The following is a 15,821-nucleotide window of genomic DNA, read 5'->3' as shown; positions in this document are numbered from 1 at the left end:
ATATTGTGAACAACACAACAAAATCAATGATAATCAACAATGTCCATTAACTCCACCTTTAAAAAAAAAATTTTATAATAAAATCAGTGGACAAACATCAAGACATGCCATACAATTGTTCTTTTAGAAAATGACCATCCACATATATGCTGAAAGAAAGTTACACATATCTTTTTTTCTTCTGTGACATTTTGGATGAGCAAAAAGAAAATAACAGAAGCAACCAAGCAATCACAGAAAGAAAGAGAGAGAGATACAAAGAAAGACAATGAAGCAAACTCCAGTTACAAACTTAAAAAGGTGACAAAGTAAATGACAATTAAGAACAGAAACTTTACCGGCATCCTCGAGGCAGCTTTCAAGGAAAGAGACAAACCACGAATTATTCAACCAATCACACCAGATCTTTTTTTTTTTTTAAAAGATGAAGATTTAAGAACAAAAACACAAACAGACGAACTTTTCATACGAAGAAGAAAAAAAAAATTTCTGTGAAAGAAATCTGAACCCATTCTCCTTCATTTTTGAATCTGTGGTTACCTGGTCCTTTTTCAAAACTCAGATCAGTTAAAAAAAAAAAAAAGAAAAAAAAAAGAGGACTAATTCACATCAATTCTTTACCGCAACAATACACATATTTCGATTAAACCAATCTGACAACACAGATATATTGTAAATGGCTTTTAGAACCACAAACTTTTAACGGCAGAAAAGAAATCTGAACATGTTTAACTCACTTGCACTCTTTAGAAAAGGACTACTAGATCTGGGGACCACATTCATTCGCAGAGAGCAACTAAGTCACAGAACTTACCCTGGGTTCGTATCGGATGACAAAGTCATAGTATGTGCTGAAGGGTATGTTGGTGATGGAAATCTCCAAACTGTCTCCCTCCATCACCTTCATGTAGCCTGGACCCGTCCAGTAGGAGCTGCCCTTGATAGGCTCCCTCACATACACTTTGGCGTTCTGTCACACACAGACATTTGTATCAATAACTGAATAAGCCCATACTTCCTTTGGATAGTTCTCTCACATACATGTTCACAATCTGTCAACAACATATATACGTATCAATAAGTAACTATTTCCCTTTGGATAGCTCACTCACATACACTTTGGCATTGTCACACATATTTTTATCAGTGAACATTATTTCCTTCTAGATAGGCTCCCTCTCATACATTTTGGCATTCAGCCTCTCTCTCTCTCTCACACACACACACACACACATAATTGTACCAATAAGCAGTCACCTCCCTTTAGTAAGTTCTCCCATGCACTTTGGAATTCGTCACACACATTAATGTTTGTATAAATGAGCAGTTACTCCCCTTTGGATAGCTCACTCACACAGACATTAGCATTTGACGTTACATACACATAGATGTTTGTATCAATAAGCAGTTGCCTCCCTTTAGGCTCCCACACATCCTGTCACACACATATACAGAAATATGAATCAATCAGTGACTGTTTCCTTGTAACTTAACTCATCAAAAATATTGACTGTCAAATGCTGCTGTCCTTGTAATCACCTTACCCCTTTTCCTTTTCCATATTCAGCCTCAAAGATGTGATGGTCAAGATGAGCGTAGCAGAATCCAGAGTCCACCTTTTTGCACTGCTTGCCCACAGTGTTCTCTCGGCACTCACACTGTCCGCTTGTCTGGTCGCATGTTGAACGCAACGCTCCTCCAATGTCACATTCACACGCGTAGCAGCCATACTGGTACTCACTGAGCCCGTAAAACCCAGGCTGCAACAGTCACAAATTAAGTTACTGCCAAGTTTTTGCAGAACAACAGCAGTCAAGTTCTTTTTACAAACAAAAAGTAAAATGTGACAACCACTTGTGAACCAAACACTATTTCTATACATATAAAAAAAAAAGTTCACAGGTGCTTTCAGAATGTTATACATCATTTTGAATACATTTACAAATCAAATACATATTTTTCTTCAACACAAAAAAACACCAAAACATCATCTGAAAATATAAATGATTTCATTAGTAAAGGATTAAGGCACCAGCAAGCCTGCACATATGTTGACCTGGAAGAATGAAAAATCTTATCTCCACAATTTGTCCACCAGGTGTTAATACTGGGATCATACCCTTGGAAGTCCAACACTCTTAACCATCTGGCCGTTGCACCTGCATGTCGGTCTCCCTTTGAACAGGAAGGGATCTGTCACTTTGTCCACCAGGTGCTTATACTGGGATCATACCCTTGGAAGTCCAACACTTTTAACCCTCTTACCCTCAGGTCGCTCAGCACTAATCACCCCTGAAATCCCAAGCCATGGCGAATAACTTTTGCGCTTTTCAATAGTGGGTAATTATAAACATTGATTAAAAATATAATTACCTTCTTTTGTTGCACATGTTTATTTTTCCTGCATTCTACACATAATAAAGTTGCAGAAGAATTTTTGTTTCCAGGCTCATGAACATGCTGATTTTTGACTCACTTGTGTAAATAAAGTGAGTCTATGTCTTAACCCGGTGTTCGGTTGTCTGTGTGTGTGTGTCTGTGTGTGTGTGTGTGTGTCTGTGTGTCCGTGGTAAACTTTAACATTGACATTTTCTCTGCAACTACTTTGTCAGTTGACACCAAATTTGGCATAAAAATAGGAAAAATTCAGTTCTTTCCAGTCATCTTGTTTAAAACAATATTGCGCTTGTGGGATGGGCACAAAAAAAAGAAAAGAATGAAGCCTCATTATATGCAAACTGCATTTACTGTTATATTTATATTTTTTGTATTCTCTAAACTTGGCACTTTGATCTGATATTCTGACCCAACAGCTAGAGCAGTCATTATTATCATTTTTTGTTCAAACAGGAACTTCTTTTGCTAAGCATGGAAGTTTTATTTATTTTGCAAACGTTTTGATGCAGATAGTAAAGAAGGGAAATTACTCTGTAATGCTAGTGGAGTTAATTTGCTTTAAACTGATCTTTCTCATCTTAAACATTACATTTTGAAACAAGAGAGGCAAGGCCTTCAAGACTCACTTGTGATGCACTTTTTAAAAAAAATCCAAGCTTTTTATGTATTGAGTATAATTTAAAAATGTAATATTTAAGATGAGAAAGATCAGTTTAAAGCAAACTAAGTTCCCCAGCAGAGTAATTTCCCTTGTTCTACTGTCTACACCAAAACGTTTGCAATAAATAAAACTTCCATGCTTAGCAAAAGAAGTTCCTGTTTGAACAAAAAATGATAATAATGACAGATCTTTTGTTGGGTCGAATATCAGGTCAACGTGCCAAGTTTAGAGAATACAAAAAATATAAATATAACAGTAAATGCATTATACTCAATACATAAATAGCTTGGATTTAAAAAAAAAAAGTGTATCACAAGGGAGTCTTAAAGGCCTTGCCTTTCTTGTTTATGTTCTTTTCATTTTGAGGGATGGTGTGTTTTCCTATAATGGTCAGGAAAAAAACAACAGCAAACAAACAACAAACCTACCTCACATGTAATTTTTCCACAATGAAAAAAAAAATAGAATCCATGTAACTAGTAAAATCAGGAAGATTGTGCAGAATGCCAATAAGTATCAGTGCAATCAATGACTGACAGTATCAATTCCAACTGTCTGGTGATCAATTTATGATTTCAAAGTCCAGTGATCGATTCACATTCAAGTACCAACTGCACTCTCAATATTGGTAAAACCGGAGATTAGAAAAGAGAGATAAACCACTTGCAGAAATTGCTGAAGCCAGGCAGCCTGCGCCGCGACACGCATTCATTATTCATGAGCTGCCTTTGCCCCCGCCCAAACTAAAGGAAAGCGTCAGTCGAACGCAGTCTCCTGAGTGATTTTATAATTTGGATTACACCTTTTTTTCCCTTTTCTGTTTGCTTCATCCCATGCAGATGTCAAACTCAATTTTGTTGTGAATAACATTCCTAAATATTTATATGTATTGGTTACTTTTATTTCCCTATCACCACAGCACCATTTTTCACGAGTCGAAAGATGACCTCCATTGTGGAAAACTATAATATTGGTCTTATCAAGATTCACTGTTTGTTGTAGTCTGTCTGTTTCTTGCTTAAGGGCATTTAATTGATTTTGTAACCCTATGGGTGTGTCAGACAAGAGAACAACATCATCAGCAAATGGCATTAAGAGCAAATCTGTTGCACCAGGTATCATTTGTATTCCATGTCCCCCCTTCTTTGATAACTCCACTGCCAATTCACCGATGAAAAAGGAAAACAGCTGTGAGCTTAGCATACAACCTTGTTTAACCCCCTCTTGGACACTGAAAAAAGTCTGAATAAATTCCTTTGTCACGAACACATACAAGTACAGAATCGTAGATGCTTTTAACAGCCATGTAAAACTCCCGAGAGAGAGAGACAGAGACTTAGAGAGAGAGATAGAGCACAATACAACGGTCTGCTCGGGCAACATGAAGCGTTCGTATATATATGAATTATATATATGATTATGTACATATAGATAGATTTAGATTTATACATACTGATAGATCTATATGAAATTATGTATGTATGTATTCATGTATGTATGTATGTATGTATAGACAGATGTTAGAAGAGAGACAGAGCTGAATATGTGTTTTATGTTTTGATATATATATATATATTTTTGTTGTTTTTTTGTTGTTGAAGAAATGGTGATGTAAACCAGAAAGTGTGAAGAAAAAGTAGCGTTACGAAAACGCAGTTCAATAATTTATAACTGTCTTTCTCATGTGCAACATTGCGCTGGGGGTGTGGGGGGTGGGGGGAGTTGGTGGTGGGGGGAGCTGCTTTATTTTCTTTTTATATTATCTACATTCAAGCAGATGCAAACGTGCTAAAAACCAAGCAAAAATGAATCGGTTTTCATTGTATACAGCGAATCTTACTACACGTGGGAAATTCCAGGCATAACTTAACTTTCGAGTTTTACTGCAGCTGAACCATCAGAACCGACCAGTTTCATTCAGGTGGGGAAGGAGAGGGTGATTTACCCCCACCCTTCCGCACTGCGTGTGTGCCCCAAAATGGCTTCAGCACTGTTATAGACAGTAAGAAGGGGCCTGCCGCGAGTGGTTTATCTCTCTTTTCTAATCTCCGGTAAAACTCAGTCAGTGGCTGTCTAGGTCACTCAGTATGATAGACAAAATTATCACGAAGAAATCATCTTCAGATATAGTCTTTCGGATTACGCTACTACGATCGACAGTCATCGAACTCATCTTGCAACTTTGAAACTTCAAAACTTTGGCAAAACTTTACAAGATCAGTAGTATATTTATTCCATTGAACAAGCACAATTAGGAAGATTGTGCAGAACGCCAATAAATATCAGTGAAATCAAGACTAAATCAATGACAGTATCGATTTTGGAGGTCCGGCGTTTGATTCATGATTTCGGAGGTCCGGTGATCGATTCACATTCAAGTGACCAACTTCACTCTCATTGTCGGGAAAACTCCATCAGTTGATATCTAGGTCACTCAGTTCAATCGATTTTAACAAGATTCTCATGCAAAAATCACTAAAACGGTTCAAAGTAATCTTCAGAATCGGCTTTCAGGTTACACTAAAGCTCTCGGCAATCATCAAACTTGTCTTGCAACTTTAAAAATTCACAAATCTGTCAAAATTCAAGCAAATCAGACTCTGAAAATGCAAAATGCATGGCATGAAGTGCCGAAAACAAGGGCTGTGAATCTCGTGAGAGTCTCGTTTATGTAAACAACAATGGCTGCGTCCGTAGTTAGCACGTGTTTAGACAGCGGTACCGGGCGGGTGCGGGTGTTAAACTGCAAGCCGACATTGGGCGAGTTAGGTGTATAATGGTTAACCATCTGGCTGTTGCACCTGCACATTGGTCTCCCTTTGAACAGGAAGGGATCTGTTATAATGACAAACTCATCACAGTCTCCACCCATCAACTAAACAGCTGTCTACAACACACACACAATCACTCACATAGCACTCATCACAGTTCCTGCCGGTGACGTAACGTTTACAGCGACAGATGCCAGTCTCCTGGTCGCAGCCCATGTCACCAATGGTCCCCAGTGGGTTACAGGTGCACTCTGCACACACCAGAAAAAAATGCAGTCCACTGCACTGTGATATCTTCCTCACAACCTTCAACAGTTTTCTCTGTATTACAGAAACACAACTCATTTGTAAGTATTATTTTTATCACTTATCCTCTTCTGACAGAATATGTTTTAAAATCTTTCAGTAATATAAAAAAACAAAAACAAAAAAACTTCCAACCACCTATCATTAAAAGTCCATTGGTAAAAAACTGAAAATGCTTTAAACTTTCAGTGATGACAACAACATAAATCCATGAATTTGCCATTTACCAGTACCAGATATATTGTGCAACACTAAACGTGTGCACAAATACAGATCTAAGCTTTACATAATAGGAAACGAAACTTTTACATAAACATTTCAAGTATATTGTTACTGAGTATAAAATCTCCTTATTTACCTCTAAACAAATGGAAAAAAAAGACACCTCATATATTATCAATTCAAATATACATACATCTTTTCAGAACTGGCTGCACTATAAACAGACTTTCTAACAAACCAGATATACTCCTTTCCCCAAATCCCAAGTCCAACACTTACGCTCACAACCATCAGGGTTGTCTTCTTTCAGATTCCAGTAGTTGGCGATGCAGGTGTCACAGCGATCACCTGTGACGAATTTCTTACAGATGCACCGCCCAGCCACAGTGCCCAGGAGCTCATCTGTGATACTCTCACAGATTCCCTGGTTCATCGACCCAAATGTGTCACAGTCACAGGCTGAAACAGTGGAAAGTTACCATTAGTGACATATCTTATTTACTCAAGTTTTACATGCTATATATTCACTTAGATTATTACAGCGTATAATAAAATGCAGTTATTACATGGCACAGCAGCTCAGCATGTGACCATGTACAAAAACATACAAAAATACCTATATCAAAAAACAAAAAATAAAAAAACAATAAAAAATACCTAAATTATCATTCTCACAAAAGAGCATTAACATATTACCTTTTCAACTGTTTAACCCCTAGGCTGCCTGCATGACGAGATAACTCGTTATGACAAGCATGTATGCTTCGCTGCCTGCATGACGAGATAACTCGTCATCGAAATATTCTGACTTTTCCCTGGTTTGCATTCACTTCCTTGGCAAAAATAGTGGTAGCTTTAGCCTGGGGAATCTCTCTAGATTCTATTCATAGCTAGAAACCCCATCTACGTCATGAAGCAGTCCTTTATTTGAACGTTTTGGTTGGGTCACTGTCCAAGTGTTTGCCTGACTTCTCTCCTTGCTCGCTCAACAAAATGTCGGACTGACGCCGTGCTCAAGACATGCGATCGTGACGAACTAAATCAACCATGATTTCTTTCTTTAGCTGATGCTCAGAAAGAATTGAAGCGTAAATTCGAAGGAGAAGATAGAGATGAACATTTATAGGACGATCTGACAGAAAATAAAGGGAGTAATCAAGAGAGTGGCCAAGATGCGACTGTCAGTGAGTGATGCCGGCTGTACAGATGTTAGCAGACGACAGATGACCGAATTAGCAGCAGAGCGATATTCTTGGCACGCAGCCAACGCGGTCTGATGAGAACTGAATCAAGTGACCGTGTGAGAGGGGTGAGGAGGAGGGGGGTGGAGACTGAGGGGGCGTGGCCTCACATCCATCTTATCACTTGGAGAAGTCAAAATGTATTGTGTATCTATCTCTTAAAAAATATATATATATTGTGGTTGTTCTAGTATGATTTTGTGTTTGCAGATATCCATTTGTCCAGAAAATATGTTTTTGTGCAAATTACCTGACTAATGTTTGTAATGAACAAGTTGAAAATGTGACAAAAAACAAAACACTGATTTGAAAACAACAGCATGTCACTAAAAATATATAAAATGGGAAAACAGCATGTGTTTTGTATTCTTTATTCATTTACCTTTCAGAAAATATATACTTTTATGGGTCTTTCTCCAATAACAAAGAGCACAGAATTTTTGGAAAATTTATACCCGTTTTTTGTGAAAAAACCCTGGCAAATAGATTTCACTTAAATCTTATTTTCCTGGCGGCGAAAGGGTTAAGACATGAGATATTTTAAGAAGATAAACAGAACAAAATAAATAAACAAATAAAGACTAGAACACAGTTACACACACACAGAAGAGGGAAGAGGGAGAAGAAAAAGCAACAGCAATTCCATAGACAAATACAAACAAACATGCATTGATACATGTGGTGGTGGTGTGTCCATCGAGATCGATGATGACCATCGTTGTCATCCAGCTGGGGGTTGGGGGGAGGGTGGTGGTGGGGTGGGGGGGAGGATGCTCATGAATCTATCTGTGAGTGCGCAGATGGCTGAATAATCCAATCTGTGCACGAAATGTTCGCTGACAGTTGGGGCAGACAAAGACAGGCATATCATTGTCAGGGAGCTTGTTTGCCCGTGACTTTCTGGCCTGCCTCTTCTGAACAGCTGCAGCAGTCCTGTTGGTCTCGCACAACTAGGCGTCTTTGTGCACAGCAGCGCGCGCCATTTGTCACGGTCCACTGCAGATTCCTCCCAGGAGTAGGGTTGATATCAAACGCTTTCAGAGAGACTTTCAGAGTATCTCTGAAGCGCTTCTTCTGACCTCCGTGTGATCTCTTCCCTTGTTGCAGCTTGCCATAGAAGAGCCTTTTGGGCAGCCGATGGTCTGGCATGCGCGCCACGTGTCCAGCCCAGCGAAGCTGGGACTGCATCAGGATGGTGAAGATGCTGGGAAGGGTGGCTTCTGCGAGCACCTCTGTGTCTGGGGTCTTGTCTTGCCACTTGATGTTCAGTAGCTTCCTGAGGCATGTTGTGTGGAAGTGGTTCAGCTTCTTGGCATGTCGTCGGTACACTGTCCAAGTTTCGCAGGCGTACAGTAGTGTGGGGAGAACTACTGCTCTGTAGACCTTTAGCTTGGTCTCAAGACTAATGCCTCTTCTGTTCCAGACATTTGCATTGAGTCTACCAAAAGTTGCGCTTGCTCTTGCAATCCTGACGTTCACTTCATCGTCGATGGTCGCATTTCGTGACAGTGTGCTGCCAAGGTATGTGAACCGCTCCACCGCACTGAGTCTCTGACCGTTGACTGTGATGTTGGGCTCAACGTAGGGTTTCCCTGGGGCTGGCTGATGGAGAACTTCAGTTTTCCTCGTGCTGATGGTAAGGCCGAAGTTCCTGCTGGCAGTGGCAAACTTGTCGACGCTGAGTTGCATGTCAGCTTCAGATCCAGCGTTGAGGGCACAATCATCAGCAAACAAAAAGTCTCTGATGATGTCTGTCATGACCTTCGTTTTTGCTTGAAGCCTTCTGAGGTTAAACAACTTGCCATCTGTTCGGTACTTTAGGCCGATTCCAACATCGCCATCTCTGAAGGCATCAGTAAGCATTGCAGAGAACATGAGGCTGAACAGCGTTGGAGCCAGGACGCAGCCTTGCTTGACACCATTTGTGACAGCAAAAGGAGCAGATGTTTCGCCATTGTCCTGGACTCGAGCCTGCATGCCTTCATGGAACTGGCTGACCAAGGAAATAAATTTCCGAGGGCATCCGTACTTGGCCATGATCTTCCACAGTCCCTCTCTACTCACGGTGTCGAAGGCCTTAGCGAGGTCGACATAGGTGGAGAACAGATCAGCATTTTGCTCCTGACATTTCTCTTGCAGCTGCCTTGCAGCAAACACCATGTCGGTGGTTCCGGAATCCACATTGGCTCTCAGGCAAATGACCTTGGTCAAGGTGTGCTGTGAGGCGGCTTAGTTGGATCCTGGCAAGTATCTTGCCTGCGATGGAGAGCAAGGAAATGCCCCGATGGTTATCACAGGCTTGCCGGTTCCCCTTTCGCTTGTACAAGTGAATGACAGATGCATCTTTGAAATCCTGGGGGATTGTCTCTTCTTTCCACATGAGTGAGTACAGCTGATGGAGCTTCTCAGTCAGCACAGTGCCTCCATCCTTGTAGACCTCTGCTGGTATGGAGTCTGAGCCAGGTGCTTTGCCACTGGATAGCAGACGGATTGCTTTCTGGGTCTCAAGAAGTGTTGGCGGATCATCCAGTGCTTCATTGATGGGGACTTGTGGGAGACGGTCTATGGCTTCATCATTTATGGAGGAAGGGCGATTTAAGACACTGTTGAAGTGCTCAGCCCAGCGTTCGAGAATTTTCTCCTTCTCGGTGATTAAGGTATTCCCATCTGCACTGAGGAGGGGGGATGATCCTGAGGATGTGGGGCCGTAGACTTCTTTTAAGGCATCATAGAACCTCTTCATATCGTGCCTGTCGGCATATCCCTGGATCTCATCAGCTTTGTCACTCTGCCACTTATCCTGCATCTGGCGTAACTTTTGCTGAACAGTCCTGCGGATGGCATCGTACGCATCCTTTTTTGATGTGGACTTTGGGTTGCTCAGGTAGGCTTGATGCAGACGGCGTTTCTCATCCAGAAGTTGCTTGATTTCATCACAGTTTTCATCAAACCAGTCTTTGTGCTTTCTGGTCATGGGTCCCAGGGTCTCTGAAGTTGTACTATAGATCAGCTCACGCAGGGTCCTCCAGTCAGACTCCACATTCTGGTTGTCCAGAGAGGCGGATTCCAGACGATCTTCCAGCAGCTCCACAAAGGACTGTTTGATGGTGATGTTTTTCAGCTTAGCGATGTTGAGCCGTTTTGGAGCCTTCTGGCCTTGGGGGCGTCTCTTGGGCTGGATTCGAATATTCAGCTTCGAGACTACAAGGCGATGGTCTGTCCAACACTCGGCGCCGCACATGGTCTTTGTTACACGTACATCTTGCCTATCCCTTTTCCTGATGATGACATAATCGATGAGATGCCAATGCTTTGAGCGAGGGTGCATCCATGACGTCCTGTTACGGGTAGGGAGGCAGAAAACTGTGTTGGTTATCAGCAGTTCGTGCTCTGCACAGGTCTGAAGCAAAAGCAATCCATTTGGGTTGCAGTGGCCCACACCGTGCTTTCCAATCACTCCATCCCAGGAGATGTAGTCCGAGCCAACTCTAGCATTGAAGGCCCCAAGAAAAGTTCCCAAACATGCATTGATACATACACACAATAACAAGGACAGAGGACATACATATGTCAATTGAACTAACACATAAACAAAAGAAAAAACTGACAAGACAGACAAGCAGGTATATAAGACACCTAAATACCTAATTGTCTAACCCTACTAGTCTACATTCTTTAATAGTACATAGCCTTCAATATAATACTTACAGCTTGTTTTACAGACCTTAACATTTTTCTTCCATGCAATACTACATGAACCAAACTTGAGATCTACTGATCAAGATATTTACAGGTATTGAAGTTTATTTTACAATTATTGATAACATAAATGCTCACGTAGAGAAATAACTTTCTGCATACCAATTCCCCAGTTTCAAGGGTAAAGAGAAATAAGAAATTAAGGAAAGTTTTCCTGGAAAAGTTAAACATTAACCTGTTCAGTGCCTTTTAGAGGTCCACTGATGTCCTTCATCTGTTCAGCTTTTTTCTTCATCAGAGTTTGGTTCAATTAACATGACCAAATTTTGAACAGTTAATGTAATGTGTCTGGATTATAAACACACTATCTAAATAAGCATACGCCAGGTGGAAGACCCCTTTCTTCTCAATAAGGTCATTTCACAGTGTTCAACTGGTGGGAATGGATAATAACCAATAATCAATGATTTGTATAAAACCTAGGACTGATCTATAGACAATGGATGGGAATTATGTGTTTTTACTTAATCATGCTTTTTGTCACTGATCAGTTGACCAACTTCTCTGCAGAGGAGCAGACACTTTAATGGCTCCAATGTAAGGAGGGGATGAGTGTCATCAAAGAGCTTCCCTCTTTAAAGGGGTGTGTTAAAAAAAAGTTTGACTGCTCTGTTTCTGAGAACATAATTGACTTTTATCTGGACAGGACCCATGTTTGCCATTGTTGGGACAGTTATTCGCTTACATGTCTACAAGAGTCACTGAAATAATTATATCTAATCAAAATAATTGGGCCAAAAAATGCCCAGATTCATAATTCGTATTCATTTTCCTTCACAAAAACATTTACTTTAATTCTATATCTCCAATACTTTTTGTACAAGATTTCTATTTTTAAAAAAAGAAGAAGATAATAATAATAATACCCCTTAATCCTCAAAACTCCTTGACAGGGGGAGAGCACTTTTATAATACAAATTCTCTGGCACTGAACCAGTTAAGCAATGACTACAAATATACAATCTTCAATCTAACAATGTTCTTTAAGACACACATAGTATTTTTTTAAGGGAAGCTAATGAAATGTATATAATAACAATATTCTTTTAGACAAACAGAGTACTTAAAAAAGAAAGAAACTTTTCTGTTAACAGAAAACTTCTGGACTGGCACTCTCAATTGTGACACTCACGCTGACAGATTTCTGGATCCCTGATGTCTCTCTGTGGGTCCTGGAAGAAGAGGGGTTTGCACTCCTGGCAGTTGACGCCGACAGTGTTGTGCATGCAGTTGTCACACACACCACCACTCACAAAGCCAGTCGACTTGAAGCGGGCAGCATCAAAGTGACACTTGGTGGCATGGTTGTTGCAGTTGCACTCTGCACAATGGAAAAATATACACTCAGCACCACACAAGTAAGTGCAGCATGAAGAAATGGCTGTTCTTGAAAGCATCACATGAACCCTTCACTCCTTATGGCTGATAGTGCAGAGGACTGGTCAAACAGAAAAATAGTAAAATAACATTAGATCAAAAGAAAAAATAATTATAACTGTAACATTTTCTTTTCTATGTCTCCTACTCTAATCCTCACAAGCTGTTCATTCCATCTCAGAATATTTAAAGGACAGAGGTGAGGTGCTGCACAGATAGGAGGGGAAAGGGGAGGATGCAATTAAGGATAGCCCATTGTTACAGTGAAAAAAAAGAATACTCTTCTACTGGCAAATCATCAAACTGATAGCCCATTGTTACAGTGAAAAAAAAAAGAAAAGAAAAAAGAATACTCTTCTACTGGCAAATCATCAAACTACACCACTAAAATAGTAAGACCACTGGTCAACAGTGTGAGAAGAAAAAAAAGCACTGACAGGTTCATCTTCACATTAACTGGAATGTGGGGAGGGTAACAGCTGAACATCTTCTGGTGAAATCATTCAGACCTTTGTTACAGAAAATGATCATGCAAGGAAATTTTCTACAATGGATATGACCTGCCAGTATCTACAATGCAAAGCTGACAACTGATGCAAGGTGCATGTATAAAGATGAACATACATTGCCGATTTAAAAAAAAGACCACCCTCTTCCAAACAAAAATCCTGCAGAGTAATCAAAAAAATAAACATTTACTCAAAACAAATAAACAAAAACAAAAGCTTACTTTTGCAGGCATTGGGTTGATTTTGACGAGCAGGCCTCCAAGGAAGATCATTGTAGAACTCCTCACACATCTCGCAGTTCAGGCCCTTGGTGTTGTGGGTGCACTCACACTGACCATGCACCTAATTCACAACAATAATACAATCAACCGACTGCACCTTTATTGGATTTATAATCTTTCTTTTTTTTCCATTTTATTGATTTCACAGTACTGTGTTCAAACAATTTCTGAATGATAAAACTTAGCTGTTTCCTCTAGTAAATCAGTAAGAAATACATGAATTCTTCAAATACATTAATGAATTCCTTTCAGTCTACTCTTTGCAGCATCTGAAGTGTTGGTGAAGACAAATATTATGATGTACATCTTTCTTTACATTTCCTATCCATCTGAGGATCTTGCTTTCCAAAAGTCACCCTGATTTCAATTAGCCACATGGTGGATATTAAAGAACTAAAAATGGCACTTTTCATCTCTCTTCAAATGTCAGACTTGCAAGAAAGGGATTTTTTTTAACCAAACAAAAAAAGGACATATAAGTGAAAAGGGATTCTAAATGTAATCAATACAAGCCCACTGATTTGGAACTGGACAAGCAATAAATAGTACTGGTCCTGCATAAGTTAGTCAATCTATGCTTAGCTGGTTCTAGCAGACACAAAAAGTTTGGAAAGTATGACTCACCATGTCTGGACGAGCTTCGAACCCAGGCACAGGGAGACAGCGTGATGCATGGCCATAGCAGGAGCAGCTCCCACGCACCGTCATGTCATACAAGGCATAGTAGTACTTCTCTTTGATCTCTGACCTGGAGTCCAGCAGTGTGTCACCTGTAAAACAAAGTCATGGTTAAAATAATCATCAGCAACAGGACAGAGAAAGAGACATTAAAAAACAGTATATATTATGAAGCCAGATAGTGAAAACTACAATCATTCCCCATTAAACAACAATCTCTCCCCACAGTCAGAAGGTTTCCAAGCATCATTCCTTGTCTCTTTTGCCGACCAGCTCAGCTATCGTTATAGTAATAATAATACCAACAATCATTAGTATTTATGAGCGCTGAATCTTGTGCAGAGACAAATCAAAGCGCTTACACACTAGTCATTCACACGAATGAATAAATCTGTTTCACAAAGAAAAAAAATCAAAATACATATAAATGCAAAGTTGGGGAAACTGAAGACAAGAAGAGGCAGGGGAGGGAGGGGCATGGAGGGAGGGGGGTTATTTTGACAAGAGGTGGCTTTTAAGGCCAGACTTGAAATTTAAAGAGTTGAAAGCAGAGACATGATGAAGCAAAAGAGGAAGTTCATTCCTAATGCAAAGTCCAGAGACAGAGAAAGAGCAAATGCCGACTGTGGAGTGTTTGGAACTGGGTATGCAGCAACAGAGTGGATTTGAAGCTGATCAATGAGAATGAGATGGGGTGCAGAGGTGAAGGCAGCTACAGAGATAGGAAGAGGCAAATTTATCAATACATAGACTACTGATCTTGCATTTCATTCTGTGTGAGACAGGAAGGCAATGCAGATGTTGCTAAAGAGAAATGATGTGCTCTGATCTTTTCTTTGGAGGACAAGTCGGGCAGCAGAGTTTTGTATGTGCTTAAGGTAGTGAACAGATAAAGCACACAAATCAGACATTAGAAAGTTACAATCAGATGAGACCGATAAACACAATAAATATTCAAAACACAGATTCACTTTGTTCACACACATAAATAAAATAAATAAAAAAATTTACAATAACATTAACAATGATAATTTAAATGATGCTGATGATATTCCAATATGTGGAATAATCTATAAAAAAAATAAAATAAAATAAAATAAAATAATAAAGGGTGGGGATTTTTCTGATGTCCCAGTCAACATATGTGTAGATCTTCTTGTGCCTGAATCCCCTTTGTGTGTATACACAAGAGGAAGATCAAATACGCACGTTAAAAATCCTGTAATCCATGTCAGCATTCAGTGGGTTATGGAAATAAGAACATACTCAGCATGCACACACCCCAAAATAGAGTAAGGCTACTCACATGGCGGGGTAAAAATGGTCATATATGTAAAAGCCCACTCGTGTACATACAAGTGAACGTGGGAGTTGCAGCCCACAAACGAACAAGTTATATTTTACCATCAATTAATAGAATGTTCAATGAGCACATTTATAAACCAAGTCATTCTACAAGTATCCCTATTTCATCCACAAATAATAGTATTCTTTATCATTTCAACAAAGCATTTATTACACACACTCACTCAGAGTGAAACAGTGTTAAAAGAATGAACACACCCACCCATCCAAAAACAGACAGGCAGGGAGTTATGAAAGACAAAATTGCCCTCAAA

At 39.8% G+C, this 15,821-nt stretch overlaps 1 protein-coding gene across 1 annotated transcript in view; it reads right to left on the bottom strand.

Moving 5' to 3' along the window:
• The window catches only part of LOC143284760 (laminin subunit beta-1-like), a 61,135-nt gene that overhangs the window by 20,361 nt on the left and 24,953 nt on the right, over positions 1-15,821 (bottom strand). The window contains exons 5-11 of the mRNA XM_076591730.1: positions 14,149-14,294; positions 13,465-13,585; positions 12,490-12,678; positions 6,637-6,816; positions 5,971-6,080; positions 1,545-1,760; positions 815-970 (exon numbers count right to left, since the gene is read on the bottom strand). Of these exons, the coding sequence (XP_076447845.1) occupies positions 815-970; positions 1,545-1,760; positions 5,971-6,080; positions 6,637-6,816; positions 12,490-12,678; positions 13,465-13,585; positions 14,149-14,294 (1,118 nt within the window). The remainder of the gene's footprint in view (positions 1-814; positions 971-1,544; positions 1,761-5,970; positions 6,081-6,636; positions 6,817-12,489; positions 12,679-13,464; positions 13,586-14,148; positions 14,295-15,821) is intronic.

This window comes from Babylonia areolata, chromosome 8, assembly GCF_041734735.1.
Source record: "Babylonia areolata isolate BAREFJ2019XMU chromosome 8, ASM4173473v1, whole genome shotgun sequence".
NCBI classification, from domain to species: domain Eukaryota; kingdom Metazoa; phylum Mollusca; class Gastropoda; order Neogastropoda; family Buccinidae; genus Babylonia; species Babylonia areolata.
The sequence above is the reverse complement of the archived record's forward strand: the minus strand, read 5'-3'. Positions and strand labels throughout refer to the sequence as shown.